The 16,134-nt window shown below is 38.6% G+C and overlaps 4 protein-coding genes and 1 long non-coding RNA gene across 5 annotated transcripts; 3 read left to right on the top strand and 2 right to left on the bottom strand.

Annotated features, from left to right (window-relative positions):
- Window positions 1-93: 93 nt before the first annotated feature.
- LOC119076765 lies at window positions 94-16,134 on the top strand. Its single transcript, XR_005087691.1, has 3 exons — window positions 94-232; window positions 15,596-15,602; window positions 16,119-16,134. It is a non-coding gene; the product is annotated as an uncharacterized LOC119076765 (long non-coding RNA).
- Window positions 2,076-3,721, top strand: LOC119076751 (dihydroorotate dehydrogenase (quinone), mitochondrial). Its single transcript, XM_037183698.1, has 4 exons — window positions 2,076-2,299; window positions 2,359-2,568; window positions 2,629-2,828; window positions 2,895-3,721. Exons 1-4 carry the CDS (start codon window positions 2,267-2,269, stop codon window positions 3,655-3,657), a joined length of 1,206 nt encoding a protein of 401 aa, XP_037039593.1. The 5' UTR covers window positions 2,076-2,266; the 3' UTR covers window positions 3,658-3,721.
- Window positions 3,670-4,524, bottom strand: LOC119076761 (transmembrane protein 256 homolog). Its single transcript, XM_037183719.1, has 3 exons — window positions 4,360-4,524; window positions 3,998-4,285; window positions 3,670-3,938 (listed from the first exon to the last, which is right to left on the bottom strand). Exons 1-3 carry the CDS (start codon window positions 4,456-4,458, stop codon window positions 3,795-3,797), a joined length of 531 nt encoding a protein of 176 aa, XP_037039614.1. The 5' UTR covers window positions 4,459-4,524; the 3' UTR covers window positions 3,670-3,794.
- LOC119076743 (exocyst complex component 5) lies at window positions 6,440-9,191 on the top strand. The gene is made up of 6 exons (XM_037183688.1): window positions 6,440-6,592; window positions 6,649-7,908; window positions 7,980-8,212; window positions 8,281-8,627; window positions 8,691-8,851; window positions 8,918-9,191. Exons 1-6 carry the CDS (start codon window positions 6,560-6,562, stop codon window positions 9,023-9,025), a joined length of 2,142 nt encoding a protein of 713 aa, XP_037039583.1. The 5' UTR covers window positions 6,440-6,559; the 3' UTR covers window positions 9,026-9,191.
- LOC119076750 (facilitated trehalose transporter Tret1-like) lies at window positions 12,000-14,991 on the bottom strand. The gene is made up of 8 exons (XM_037183697.1): window positions 14,825-14,991; window positions 13,838-13,931; window positions 13,639-13,777; window positions 13,297-13,382; window positions 13,179-13,223; window positions 12,920-13,112; window positions 12,497-12,853; window positions 12,000-12,436 (listed from the first exon to the last, which is right to left on the bottom strand). Exons 1-8 carry the CDS (start codon window positions 14,886-14,888, stop codon window positions 12,020-12,022), a joined length of 1,395 nt encoding a protein of 464 aa, XP_037039592.1. The 5' UTR covers window positions 14,889-14,991; the 3' UTR covers window positions 12,000-12,019.

The following is a 16,134-nucleotide window of genomic DNA, read 5'->3' as shown; positions in this document are numbered from 1 at the left end:
TTTTTGATGGTCCGGATGGATCAATAGTTATTTTCATCATAAGGAGAAACCACGAAATTACAGTATACGTGTGCATTCGTATGCCGAGTGAACTATTTTGCATAAAGCTGCCAGCGGACTTACGCCGTTTCGCTCTCCGTTTACGTTTTAACAATAGAAAGTGGGAAGAGCTTCCATTGTTCACACGTAAACGGAGTGCTAAACGGCGTAAGTCCGCTGACAGCTTAAGTATGTATGTTTCGTCGAGACGAAGTCGAGACGCAACACACAAACGTATGCAAACATAATTCTAGTGGGATACGAATTCACAGACATACTGTGATTGAGTTTGTTCTCTCCAGATGAACACAATTTTATACGCTTTATGATACGAAAAACAAAAAAAACAAAGTGAGAGAGTTAGCTCGGCTTTCGTATACATCAATTCAAAACAGGTCGCATGCGAGTAAAACGTCATCTATATCCCTAGACCTGTTTACGAGGTCTGCTCAGAGAGAACTAATAAACTATGGTTTCGGATAACTTTCGGCATGTGATTTCGTCTGTTTTCGTACACTGACAAAAAAGTTTCGAAAAACTCAGCTGTTGCAGGTAACTTTGTCTCCAGGTAATCTACATTATCTGCCGCAGCTGTATTTTTTGTATGGGGCGTTACAGCTGTGGCAGTTATAGTAGATTACCTGGAGACAAGGTTACCTGCAGCAGTTGAGTTTTTCGAAACTTTTTTGTCAGTGCGGATGACCATGAGACCACCTTCAGTATTTATAAGATTTTACCACTGCCACGCACGTCCATGAGACTAGCCCGCCCGTATAAATAAATACAATCATTTTTGTTTGTATAAGTGTACCAGGCGAAAAACAGCTGAAGCAATTTCATGTCTACATTTCTCTGACGTCTCCTGGATTATAGTTTATGCGTTTAACATTGTACATGGTTGTTAAGATTACTTAAGCGAAGAGTACGACTGTCTTCGGTTTTGGACAAGCTTTAAATCCCATTCAGTTTCCACTTTTTTTTATTCTGAGTGACGTTAAATTGGAATTTACTACACTCATCCCATAAATTTCGTCTTTTCGAATGAACATTTTTTCAGAGTGCGTATCCATTGTATCCATCCCACAAAACTCGGATCAGGTCAATTTTCAACCGACTAACAGTCAAGACTACCTTATGAGGCTGAAGCTGAACACCGGTCAATTTCATGTTCAGTGTCAAGTCCTTTCATTGTCAATTGAAGCTTTACGTATTATCTTTCCCTCAGCAGATACAATGCATTTACGCCGCTGATGCCTCGACTGAACTGAACCTTAGTCAACGCAAAGATTAAAATTGTCTTTTGTCAGAAAATCTTGACTTGATCAATGACCGAAAATTTGTTTGTGTCTTGTGTGCTAAAAGTCCAACAACTCAATCCTAATTTTAATAAGGTTTTTAAGGTTCTGACAAGAGTAGAAAGAGCAGAAATAACATATAGACTGTAGTCTGAAGTCCGAAGAACAGTTAATTATAAATTGCCTTGTGGAACAGTTGAACTTGTCATTGCATTTTTCCATATAGACTATTATGATGAGAGAGAAAGAAATATTTTGACAAGTACCGCAAGGCAAGTTGTAATAAACTGGTCTTCGGTCGTCTCGCTCGCATCGTAACATGTTGAAAGAGAAGCAAATATTTTGACAAGTACCCCAAGGCAAGTTATAATCAACTAGTCTTCGGTTTTCTCGCTCTGATCATAATAGTCTATATTACTTTGACACGTCCCAAAAGACAAGTTAAAATAAGTGGTCTGAATTATATTTCGTTTTCTACCATCGTAGCAGTCTATACAATGTTAAAAGAGAATGTCAAAAAGAGTATTCACCCATCGAGCTCAGTTAAATTAACTGGTTTGTTCATTGTAAACTGAACTTTACCATTCAAATTTTGACGGATCACCCGTCGAGACCAGTTAAGTTTCTTCTGTTTTATGCTCTTTTAACACTGTATAGTATAGTGTGAAATGATAATGTCAAAAAGAGTGTTAACCTAGTTAAATTATATACCACTGTATTGGTTCACATCATCGATACTTCGTACGAGGTTAAATCGTTTTGTACCTGGATCGGATTTTTGCAGTGTATTTAAGCCTGAGTATAGTACTTTAAACTTACGCTACTTGTCGTCAATCAAAACAATAACAACACTCGCACGTTTCACTTGTTTTCTGATAGACTCAGCTACTAATTTTATCGGTTGAATTTACAAGATACTTCTTTAGTTTTTCATGATGAGTGTCCGGCAAAAGATGACCTTGGTCGTAAGTTATTTTGCTACTTTCATTCAGAATCAACTCCGTAATGACCTCCATTTATTTAGCAAAAACTTAAATCCACCGCTGTTGTTGCAACATTCAGCACCGGTGCTTTCGTCGGCATTAATATCTACAAGGGCAGCGATAAGTTCTACGACAACTTGCTTATGCCATTTATTCACCTATTCGATCCCGAATCATGCCACCGAATGGCTGTGTTCGCGTGTAAATATCGTTTGTTCCCCAGAGAGAAACAGAGTGATCCTAATTCGTTGGTGAGTTGTAAATACACTTGCTGCATACGAATATGTCTCCCAATTTCCACGTTATTTTAGTCGGTCAAATTCTTCGGTCATGTCTTGAGCAATCCGTTAGGAGTAGCTGCTGGATTAGATAAGCATGCCGAAGCGGTCGTTGGACTGAATGACATCGGATTTGGATTCGTTGAAATTGGATCGGTTACCCCCTTGCCACAAGATGGAAACCCAAAACCGAGGGTGTTTCGTCTAAGTGAAGACAAAGCAATAATCAACAGGTAATCCATCCAGACTTCCGACCTTCACATTCTTTGGAACCATTTTTTATGGCTCTGATTTCACAGATACGGTTTCAACAGCGTCGGTCATGAAGAGGTATACCGACGCATTCAGGCAATTCGTAAAAGTTCAGAAGGAACTGGCACAGTGATTGGTGTCAATCTAGGCAAAAATAAGGAATCAACGGACAACTCGAAGGATTACGTTCTGGGCGTGGAGCGATTCGCACCGATTGCCGATTATTTGGTGATAAATGTAAGCAGTCCAAACACACCCGGTCTACGAAACTTGCAGCATCAGAGCCAATTGAGGCAACTTCTGTCGAATGTTATCGAAAAACGGAATGCAGTCACAGCGAGCGGTTATCCGTATGTACCGATACTGTTGAAACTAGCGCCCGATCTCACCGACGATGAATTGAATCAAATTGCCAAGGTGATCCAACAAAAGGGGAGTGTGGTCGATGGTGTCATTATTTCGAATACAACCGTGGACCGACCATTCAGTTTGATGAACGACAATCGGAAAGAAATTGGCGGATTGAGTGGAGCACCGTTAACTGATCGATCGACTGAATTGATACGTCGAATGTATCAGCTGACCGGTGGTAATGTTCCGATCGTTGGAGTTGGTGGTATCTTTTCCGGGAAAGACGCGTACGATAAGATACTGGCCGGTGCCAGTGTTGTTCAAATTTATTCCTCGTTCATTTACCATGGGCCTCCGGTTGTGGCTAAGATTAAAAAGGAGTTGAATGGCCTGTTGAAGGAAAATGGTTACAGGAATGTTGCTGACGCTGTTGGAAAGGGAACGAGAAAAATGAAATAATTCGAAAGCTTATGCCGTTGTCTCGGCCTGTGTATTTACAAAGAAAAGTTTCCTTTTGCAATGAGAATCAAGTAGTTTCGATTTGTGACTAGCTGGCTGGTCTACAAAAAATCAGTCGCCTCTTAAAATTCAATCAATTAAAACAGCATCGTCCACCACGAAACGAACAAAAAGCAATTCCCAATGACGGCCACATTACGATATTTGGAATTGCCAGTGATTGCATGATAGTAGCCACTGCCACAGAACAGTACCATCGATGTGATCATCATCGAACCGGTCTAGAACCAGACAACGTTTATTGTCCAAAACCAAAAAAAAGTGTTTTTGATTTACTCACCAGCCACGGACGACGCACTAATGGAACAGCGAGCAGTGCCAGCGAATGGATCAAATGGAATTGGTTCGTCTTTTCAAATATCTTTTTCAGTTCTTTGTCTTTGTGTGGATTGGATCTGTGATAATGCGTGAAATAGGCATTAATGGCTATCGCCGACGCTCCGCTGACACCGGCAATTCGTATAAACAGTAAATTATGTCCAGCTAAATCGTATAAAGGATATTTTGTTGCAGCTTTGATTGGAGCCGACGCCATTTGCTTGTCTGATGAGCCCTTCGGTGTAATTCCCTGTTACAAATTGAGAGAATCTTGTTAGTCGACAACACTTCATCAATCCATCCTCTTTGCTGATTTAAGCTTACTAATCCTCTAGCGACTGCTGATAGTCCTGTGAAAACACCTTCACTGACCGGGTTCGTGAACAGGAGGTAATTGGTTGTCTCAACTATGCCGTAACCCATGTTTACATAAAAATATGCCGAAAAATGCAAACAAAAAAACGAAGAGATCTCTGTTATGAAATATGAGCGACAAGGATGACAAGAGTTAAGTTTTGGTTTGTTGTTATTTTGGTGACAGACGTGACAGACCCTCGGTATTTTGTTAAATACTCACGCCAGTGTTGCCATAAGCTATTATAAGATCAAAATCATAGCTACCTTATCATGAATGTAGAGTAAAAACCAGTTAAATTTAACTGATCTCGAAGTAAACTGTCAAAATTTTTGAATGAAAAATAAAGTGAGAGCTAGGCTTAGTTTCACTTTTGTATGACCCGAGATCAGTTGACGTGAATTAATCACTCACTTTTAGAGTCTCCAACACTACAGGCTGTTATGACTATTTGTCTTTTGACGAACATTGTAAAAAAGAGGGATTCCGTATCAGTTTAACCTAACTGGCCTGGAAGTAAATGTCAATATGACAGAATATACACACAATTCTTACTTCGAAAATTCTAACTTCTAATTTCGATTTATTGCCATTGATAAATTTTCGACAATGTCCTCGAGGCCAGTCAATATTAATTGTCAAGATTTTTGTATTGCCGGGTTGGTGACGAATAATGGCTTATCCTTGTATCGCTTGCTTTCACCCAAAATGAAAAACTCAGTTCAGTGTGACTAGTTTATTGTTTATCCCTTGCGAACCATAATCATGGCTAGAAACAGTAAATACAAAAAACTTAGCAAATTTTTCACTTGAATTTATCAATTTCAATCTCCATAAACTCAGCTCAACTCAACTAAGTAGTTTTTCACTTCGGGTGAAAGCAAGCGATACAAGGATAAGCCAATATTAATTGGTCTTCTCTTCTTCTCGATACATCTTTCAAGACTAGTTGAAAAAACTGGTCCAAATCATATTTCCATCATAACAGCTTGTGGTGTGTTTACGGAGAGTGTCATCTGTCAAAAATTCATGAATGAATAAAAAAACTTTCAGATTAAGCCCAGTTTAAATTTGAAAATAATGCCTCTCATTCTGACGTGTGATTCATGAAATCGATCTCCAAGAATGAACACTATATTCACATTTTGATACAACCTTTAAACAGGTCAAAATAACTGGTCCCAGTTCGGGCGAATTATATTTCTTTAAAGCTTAATCCGTATAGTTCACTTCGTCCCTTTACAAAAAAAGAAACAACCAACACTGCTTTTTCCATTGTCGTAGCTTATAGGATGAGTAAAAAACGGAATGAAGTGCGGATTAAGCTCAACTCTCATCATAACAGTCAATAGAGTGTTAACAAAGATCAACGATCAGTTAAATTTAACTGGCCTCGATGTCACAAGTTTATTAATGAAGGTAAATGAAACTTCAAAGTTTGAATTGTCGAAGTACACTTGCGGAATTTTGAAAACCGACACATTTTCTGTTTCGTGGTTTAATGGTTTTTTGAGAATTTTGCATGCATTTTATAAGGAGAAATCAGAAATTTTAGTAAGACACAGAAACAGAAAATGTGTCGGTTTTCAAAATTCCGTTTGTGCATGAATGTGGTTCTCTAGATGAGTACAGAGTTCGTAAAAAATGCATGCAAAATCGACCTCTGCAAAATGCTTGCAAAATATGACACAAAATGTATGAGCCAGCTGTAAAAAATTTTACAAGCACAGAGTAAACATCAGGTTTACACCGAGCTGGCAAAATATTTGACAGATAGCTCATACATTTTGTATCATATTTTGCAAGCATTTTGCAGAGGTCGATTTTGCATGCATTTTTCACGAACTGTGTACTAGCCTTCTCATTTTGACATTGTCCTCGAGACCAGTTTAGTTTATTGAGCAAGGCTGGAGACAACTATCGGCACAGTTACAAAATTACTGGTAAAACTCCTGCTCATAATCTAGAAACTATCTGCGACTCATCACAGATGAAAATCTCCATCAAACAAAGCAAAACATTTCGTTAGCGCTCAATATAATTGACATTTGGTTACAGCTAGCAACACTGATGATGACATCACGTAAAAAATAAATTTTGTTATGACATTTCGACCAACAGATTGGATATATTGCTGTATCCGATTTACGCCTATATTTTCCATCAAAAATGATGCAACAGTATATGGAAGAGCTGGAACAGGTAAACAATTTCAACGATAAAATCCACCTATGCCTTGCTCACATTCGTTTCATCAGGAACCGTTCGATGCAGCTGAATTCATCGAGCGACTGACATGGCGAACGAATAAAGAGATTGGTCTGGACAATTTCGACCCAGTTCTGTTGCACGACACTTTCACCCAAACGATACAAGATCTGAAGATTCTGCAGGAACGACAGCAACGGAAATGCGAACGTTTGGAAGACGTCCTGAAGAATGAGCAGTCACTGTTCGCCAAAAATATCGATGGTTTGCAGGACCGTCATCAGGTGTCAGTCGATTGGTTCCATCAATTGGATGAGAAAATCAATTCGGTGGCTGGCAAGATTATCCATTTGGGCGAACAATTAGAAAATGTGAACACACCACGGAGTCGTACGGTTGAAGCGTTAGGCTTACTGAACCACATGACTGAATTCCTAACTCCCGGTCCGATTGTGAACGATTTGTTCAACGATCAAACAAAGCTACTGGAATCGGCCGACATCATCCAGAAGCTGTACATGATCGCCCAAGATTTACCAGTTGACAAGTTCGGCGATGCGAAAAAGAAAATCGAAGCGAAATACGATGAAATCGAACGTGGTCTGATCGAAGAATTCGCAACGGCCCAGAAGCATGGAAATATTGAGAAAATGAAAATCATCGCCACGATTCTCAGCCAATTCAAGGGATATTCTCAATGCATCGACGCTTACATCGAACAGAGTCAGATGACACCGTACGGCGGCAAAGACATTTTCGTCGGCATTGTGCCGATGTGTCGTCTACATCATGGCGTTATAAAACAGGTGTTTGCCAGTCCCGATCAGGTCATGGCCAAGTTCATTCTGAACATCTATCAATTGAAGCTGTACCAGTACGCACAGACAAAACTGGAAGATCGCCGCGATGAGGACAAGTATCTGAAGACATTGTTCGAATTGTATTCAAGGACAACGAAATTGAGCACCGAATTGGCTGAATTTTTGGTTGCCAGCGACGAAGATCTTCTGGCCAAATTGTCGGCCAACATTTTTGCCAAACATTTGGCCGTTTACTTCGAAACGGAAAGGAAGAACTTGGACACCAAATGCAGCAACGAATTGAAAAAGTATTACGACGGGAAGAAGCATCAAAAGAAGCAGGCGGAACGATTTCACGATTTGCGGAGAGACGTCCAAGCATTGATCGGTACCAGAGCCAACATCAATATTGCCCAGATAGAGGATTACGGTGGCGAAACGTTCTTATCCGAAGAACTGGCCATTAATTTGTTGCAAGAGTCTAAAGCAGCGTTCCGAAGGTGTAGGCTGGTAAGGAAATCATCTCATACCGCATCATCTGTGTCTCTTTGTCAACATTATTTTCGTTCAAACCATTACAGTTATCAAAAGAATCCGAACTGCCAGCCAACATTATTCGTCTGGCTGACATACTACTTCGGTACTTGATGCACGAACATGTCGACTATGCTATAGACTTGGGCCTTCAATCCATTCCATTAGGAGAGAATAAGAATTTCCCGCAGATTTACTTCTTTGACGTGGTACAGAAGTGCAATACAATTGTTGTGCTGTTGGAGAAACTATACAGTGCCAGTGTCTTTCCATGCGTTGAGTAAGTTTCTTCAGATTTTATTTTCCCCAAGGCTCTCGTCGTCATAATTTCTCTTTGAATGCATCCAGATCGACCACTAAATACGCCGATTGTTTGTCCAAAAAGCGCATAATGCTCGACCAGATCGAATCGAAATTGGATACCGGGCTGGACCGATCCATAAACGCACTGATCGGATGGATAAAAGTCTACCTGCAAAACGAGCAACGGAAGAGCGATTTTCGTCCGGAGACAGATGTCGATACGGTTGCATCACCGGCATGCTTGCATGTTGTTCAGAATGTTATGCCAATCATTTTGCAAATGAAAAAGTGCATGGACGGCGAGAATTTGGTCGCAATTATGAAGGACTTTGGTGTGCGATTCCATCGGGTGATTTTGGAACATTTCCAGCATTTTGAATTCAATACAGCGGGTAAATTCATTTTTTACATGAGATGTTAAGGATTCGTTGGACTCGGTTTGTCCTTGATTTCAGGTGCAATGTGTGCCATTTGCGATGTGAATGAATATCGAAAATGTGTCAGGGTGCTGAACAGTCCCCTCGTCATCCAGTTATTCGACATTCTGCATGCTCTGTGCAATCTGCTTCTCGTTAAACACGAAAATCTACCCGAAGTTTGCGGTGGCGATACTTTGGTATGCTCTTCCCTATTATCGTTCATGTACGAAGCGTGAAAATGATTTTTTTTTCTTCGATTTTAGAACTACCTGGACAAGTCGGTCGTTTTGAATTTCATCCAGCTTCGCAGCGATTACAAAACTATCAAAATTTCCAATTCATTGAAAGGCATATCGGATCAGAGAGTTTAAGAACGTCGTCGGAGTTATTGTTTCTACATAGATATGGGACTGGTGAACGCACTAATACACATCGCTTGATTACTTGGTAACAAAACCATTTCCTTTGAGGAAGTGGCGATTGTTTTCCAGTCTCGAACTGGCACACGAGCTGAGCAATTAAAGAACTGAAACTTTATTTATCCATTTTTTGATCATCCTGTGAACAAATTCTTGATTAGAAGACTGAGATTTCAATTAGCAGAGATCTGAAGAACTGAGACCGAACATTTTCCTTGAAAATGAAATGTTTTTATTTTCAATGAATTGCGACAAAAAAGACTGCTCATAATAATGGCGCAGCCAGCAAAAAATCGATCTTTTCATAACCACAATAAATAAAAGTCATAAATCTTCCGTTTCCCTAATGTTCCCTAAATGCGGGCTGCGTTTCCACGTTGTATTGCGATTGAAATTCTTTGTAACAGATAATCCTTTGATTTGACATCACCCATAGCCCTTTTCATTATTGAACCCAGTTTGTCGATAAATACAGCCTAAAGTCTCAAACGCAATGGGACTTAGCAAATAATTCTGTTTCAAAGAAATATAATGGTTGTGCTTATGTCTCTCAGCTTTGTCTGTAATTGGGAGCGTTTTCATTGATGAATCATTAATTGATGATGCAGCCATGGCATCCCGGACGGTAACATCCCACAAGAGTGATCTCCCATGACTCCATGGTCTTTTACCATCATCTCTTGAAATACCTGGGGCTGTACTATATTCGGAACACCAGCACTAGAGAAAGCATGAAAGAAGATGTTATTCATAGTATCGTGTCTGACTATTTTTCCTTCTGCACATTTAGCGCTGTACTATATTCGGAACACCAGCACTAGAGAAAGCATGAAAGAAGATGTTATTCATGGTATCGTGTCTGACTATTTTTCCTTCTGCACATTTAGCGCTGGATAGACCATGAAAAGCATCTTTTTCTACCATTTTGCCGCAAACACATTTGTGTTCCTCACATAATTGTGAACCCATTCGAAGTCCAACAGCAATTCTAGCAGAATTATTATCCAATAATAATCCTAATTGACTCGATGGTATCACCTGCAGCCACTTTGAAGATTCTTTAGTTAGTTGATGACGCAAGTAATCGTGCACGAGTCTTAAGATCACCAGATTCGAACAATTCATTAAATTGATGTTTGATCTTCGGAAGATCCCAATTCCTTTGCTCCTTTTTAAGTACATCAGTTTCTGGAACAAAATTATGTGGAATTTCATCGATTATTCGTAAAACATGTTCATTAACGATCTTTAAATTAAACTTTCCTTGAAAATAATTGTCAATCTGAGGGATTCTTCTGAAAAACAGAAGACCGAACTCGGACGCATTTTCTATTTGAATTTTTTATATGGACCCAGTAAGGTATTCGACCCCAGAAGCCAAAACCACTTTCAAAACAATTCTTCCTAGCTTGTGTGGCTAGTGTCAGGTGATCAAAAACCGAAAAACTGCACAAAAATCTCTCCAGCTACACGAGCCGTATAGGGTCGTGTGGGGTGTCATTAGAAAGGTAATTCCGGGGCAAATAGGGTCTCATTGGGTTTAAAATTCATCCACACTGAGATATGTACAGTTGAAGTTTTCAATAGAAAAAAGACTGAAAACTTACACTTTTCTTACAGAAATTTGTTGACGTCCACGAAACGTACATGGTCGTGTGGAGTGTCATTAGATAGGTAATTGTTTGTACTTTCAGGGCAAAAAGGGTCTTATTAGGGTTTGGAAGCATCTACGACGAAATATGAGAAGTTGAAATGTTTAAGTGCTTATATTGCATCGTAGATGCTACTAAACTTCCGTAAGCTCCACTTACCCTGTAAGTATATGCAATTACCTTTCTAATGACACCTCACACGACCATGTACGTTTCGTGTACCTCGAGAAATTTCTGTAAGAAAAGTGTGAGTTTTCAGTCTTTTTTCGGTTGAAAGACCTAGAGAGGAAATTTGTACGACGAAATGTGGTTCCAACATTAGTTTGTATAAGATACACATTTAGTATAATTTTACACCAATACATGTATACGTTGACGCTTTTGATAGTTCAATTTGCAGTCTTCATTAAGCGGACAAACACATACCAAAAAACATTTAGCATTTCATGTAGGGACCACATATTTTACGTAATTTTGTTCAAAATTTCATCTCTAGGTATAATTACTCTTAGATTTTATCACACTAGTGCGATAAAGGATTTGCAAGGGATTTTATCTAATTAGTGCAAAAAAAGCCATGTGTTACTGACGTCACACTACGATTATCTTCGACATTTATTCGATTTTCCTCGCGATTTTCTACATTGGCATTTTCTACATTACATTGGCTATTTAACCTGTTACCGTTACGGCTTATCGAATAAGCGACAACGTCAGAAATAATGCTGTCTTATACAGAAAAAAAACATGTTAAAAAAATTGAAGTACAAGATTTGAGATCAATTCACGCCGTAAGTGCGGAGGTCTTTCTAACGTAGCGTCATTTTCATACAATGAAGCGTTTATATGTATTTTTCGGTTCACTTTTTCATCGAATCGTTCACTTAAAATTCAAATTTTAGGCACACCGACGGCGTGAATATCACTCAGATCAAATGAAGTCGATCCGAAACTATTGATATGTCTGAAAAAGGTTAATGAGATTAACGCATGGAAACTCGACGTTTTATAAGCGCAAATTGTTTGCGTAATACCAATGAAACGAGAATAGATATGAAAACACAATTTATTTTTGCTTGAAATTCCAGCTCGTTACAAATTTTATTTCATTCATTGCGGTTGGTTCCTTAAGTGAAATTCTAAATTTTTCGATTACCTGTTTTGATTGTGACAATTTATTAAATTCACTTGATGACGTATTTTTGATAGAAATTTAACGATTTGAATTGAGTTCAATAATCTCAACATTTTTGGTTTAAACATTCACCAAGGCCGTACGATGAGTGCTTCACATTCACTGAAGCATTTTCATAATTTCCTCATAGCTCTTCCCTTTCGTCTCGGGCACAAACAAAATGATCAGAACGGTGCCAATTAGGCAAATTCCGGCAAACAGAAAGAGGCTGCCATGAAAACCGAGAATCTCGTTCAAAAACGGTAGAAATTTGATGAGAGCAAATTCAAGGGCCCAAATCAAAGCCACACAAAATGATGTGAGCAAATCTTTCAGATTTTCAGGCATCGTTTCGGCAATTACCAGAAATGGTAGTGTTAGAATGCCCCAAGCAGCAAGGAACAGCACGAGTGAAAAGCAGGTAATTGGCACGAAATTGTAGGCTTCTACATTGTATCCCATAGATTTGAGCATCATATATGAAGCCAAGATTATCTGACCGAAAGCCGTTCCAGTTGTTGACACCACGTATAACACCTGTTGATGAAAACAACTTAATGTTTGAGCTTATGAATGAGCTAGGTCATAATTAATTACCTTTCGACCAGCACGATCAACTAAGTTCGTAGTCACAATACTCCCCACAAGTTGAATTGATCCAATCACAATTGCCGACATATTGGGCGACATACTAGAACCCGTCTCTTGGAAAATGATGGCGCTATAGTTTAACATCGCAATAACACCGCAAAATTCATATAAAATGGCCAGGCCAACTCCCATTATGAAAGCTCTTCGCCCCGGATTCTTCGTCAAATCGGACCAATTGAATGAATTTTCTTCAATCTTGTCGCATCCGATAGTTGTTCTCAGTTTATTCATTTCGAATTGAAGTGACTCGTCTTTGTCTGACTCGGGTATTCGTTGATAGAATCGAATCGATTTCTCCGCTTCCTGAAAAGGTGATTGGTCACCGATTAAGGGTTAAAGAACTTGTTCGATGTATATGAGTTGTCCTACTGTTATCTTGTTCTGTTTCATCAGGGCTGATGGTGACTCGGGGAATATGCTGAATAGAATAGCATAGATAATGATCAACACGATTGTGACTTTGGGTGTTGTGTTGTAATCGCAGAATTCTCCCAGAATGAACGACAATAAAAGTCCCAAATTGGTCGTCAATATAACAAGACTTCCTAACGTACCTCGAACCCTAAAAAAAATCCAGGTTTTTAAACCATTTTTTCTCTCGTCAAATTATTTTCAATTAGGAATTTACCGATCATTAGCAATCTCAATTAAGAACAATGGAATGAGAATGTACCTTCAGAAAATATTTCCTTTTATAGTTAGTGCAACAAGAAGTTTATTTTTCGAGAGGTAGTGAATATACATACATGCCACCACCGGTCATTCCATTCAGAAATCGCGCTGCATACAAGTAGTAAACATTTTGAGCAAACCAAATCAGCAGCCAGCTAATCTAAAATTTATTGTTAAAATTTTAAAAAGAAAAAATTGGTCGCCCTAGTGGTACACCTTGACCACTCACTTTGATAAGTAATGCAATTTACTTTTGAATAACTTACAGTGGGATAGGAAAACAGATGGTAGTCCTTCAGGCGCTACTGGACAAGAAATTAAAATTCTGAACTTTCGATGAAGTATTTGCCCGTTTGCCCGTGAAAATAATTTACTCTACCGGACTAACGCCATCTGTTTCCATCCCGTTGGCTTACAATTGACGGTATGGCCAAGAAAATTAAAGGTTTCTTCCGACCAAAGGTTGATGTAGCAAATCCAAAAATGATATTCCCGACTAAGCCACCAAGGCAAGCAAGTGATACCACCCACGATGCTTCATCGATATCTATTTTCCTGGCAAACAAGAAACAATCTAATTTTCGACGTTGAAAAAATGCATTAATTCAAACCCACCCGGATGGTAACGGTGAATCATCCGAAGTTAAAAGTAAGGTACTTGGACTCGCCCAACCGTACGAAATGCCAAAGGCCGTTGGGTATAGGCTCACTGCGAAAACGATCTTTGTAAAGATTAAAATATCATTGATGCTTTCTTGTGCAATAGCAATGCATTATCAATTGAAACTTGAAATATACATATCATGTGCGAAGTTTGCTCTGACTTTGGTTCAATTTGGTAAAAAAATTTCAAACCAGAAACCAAACATCACCACAATGAATAGAGTAAAGCTACCAAATACAAGCAAAGTAAAAGAGGGATCGTATTACAGCAGAGGCTCATATTTGATAGTCTTACCATATGTCTTGTTGAAACAAATGAAGTAAAAGATTTCTTTTCAATTTATCGCCAGTATTCTAATACTATGATCGAAATTAGTGAAAGATTTGTGTCAGAGATGATATGTGGGCCATCCTGGATAGGATGACTGCATTTCTGTTTGTTTTTTTTTGGTGAAATTGTGATCTCAGTGCTATCGGATTAGAAATTTTTGTTGGCAAAAAAGCTGGATTCAGTGAGACAGGGAATTGAATGAAAACCGAACTAAACTTGTAATTTCTAAAAATTAATTATAAGATTGTTGTCGGCTTCTCCACCCAGCATTGCCCGACACATCATATCTGTATTTTCACGACATTTTTCTTTATGAAATGCATAACGTTAACGTTGCACACGTTAAGTACTTTTCAGAACGAAACAAGGAAAACTTAGTCCGAATCAGGGTGTAATTTTCACGATTCTGTGTCCTGTATCTGCAGCACTACTTTCACGTTGTTAACGCGAATACTCTCACAACTTCTCAAATTCTTTTCCAGCATTTTCCAGTTCAAAATCCATTTCCACAAAATTTAACTGCGCGCTTTTTAATCGAGCAAAAATTACATCATTCAATCGTCGCGGTCACATATAATTCAAGTTCACAACGTGAAATTGGCACAAACCTGTGAACGCGGCGAGATATTGATTTCTAATACTTTGCTTCGATGAAACCTTTACTTCGGCCATTGGGTCCTGAACTGTTTCACTTCGATTTAAATGTACAATTCAAGAGTAAGCTTAATTTCCATCTATTCATATTACACTGCAAAGACGCGAACATAATTGGATAAACTGACCAGTTTCGTCACAATAATAATAGTTTTGTGTGATGATGTATGTGACTAGGCAGATTTATCAAAATTGTTTTTGCTTGTCGTAATTTACGTTTGAATTAGATTTGTTGTAAAAATCTGTGTTCACTACGAGGGTACGTTGGTAAAGTTCAGAACATTTATCCACTGAAGTCAATCGAATTTCATAAAAATGTTAGAGTAAGCGACTGAAATGTTGATTGTAGAACATACTGATAAAGTAGAACAGCGGACCATCCTTCCTTTTACTGTTGTAATAGTAAGAGAACAATATCTATCGTCTATCGTACCTTGTTCCTTTGTGCCGAAATGAAATAGATGACTAGAATGGAATGCTTAGAATGTTCTATTAATATGTTAGGAGAAAGGAAGATCGAAGTTCAAGGTCAACATCGGTCTGATACACTGTGGGTGAAAGCATCCGACAAAATGTACTATGGACGCACTTCAACGATGAGCGAGTATTACTCTAAGTATAGTACTGAAACTGGACAGTGTATCATACAAATTTTTACACTGTAAAAAAATTGCAAAACATTTTCAAACCAAATAGTACACTAACTGTCACTCATGCTGGCAGAGTGCGTTGGTACCATTCATTATTAACTGCAAACGTTATTGCAAGCTCCAGAATTTGTTGAATGCCCCCTCTTGTATAAGTATCATATTTTCATGCATCACAAGATTTGCTCCATGAAAAAAAAGAAACGAAACGCAACAGTTCATCAGAACATGTAAATTAAGAAATGGAAAGTTAAATAGAAAATTGGGATGACGATTCAAGTTTATTTGCGTTCGCGGTTGTATATTCTCATCGAATTATTTTCAGTTTGACGAAATAAATAAGTTCCGTTGAGAACAGGTTGCAAGCGACAAACTAAAATAGATGATCGTGTGATGCAACGCATTTCAAGCAAAATGATCATGACTTGACAGCTGTCAAATAGAGTACTATTTTGTATGAAATTGTTTTTATGGTGTTTTGTAGCAGTGCGATACACTGTCCAGTTGCAGTACCCTATTTAGAGTATTACTCATGCTTGAAGTGCGTTGTGTCATGTCATCATCGCTGTCAGTGCACACATGTGAACTGATTTCACGGAAGAATGCATTAGAATTAA

This window comes from Bradysia coprophila, unplaced genomic scaffold (genome assembly GCF_014529535.1).
Source record: "Bradysia coprophila strain Holo2 unplaced genomic scaffold, BU_Bcop_v1 contig_232, whole genome shotgun sequence".
Taxonomy (NCBI): Eukaryota; Metazoa; Arthropoda; class Insecta; order Diptera; family Sciaridae; genus Bradysia; species Bradysia coprophila.
The sequence above is the reverse complement of the archived record's forward strand: the minus strand, read 5'-3'. Positions and strand labels throughout refer to the sequence as shown.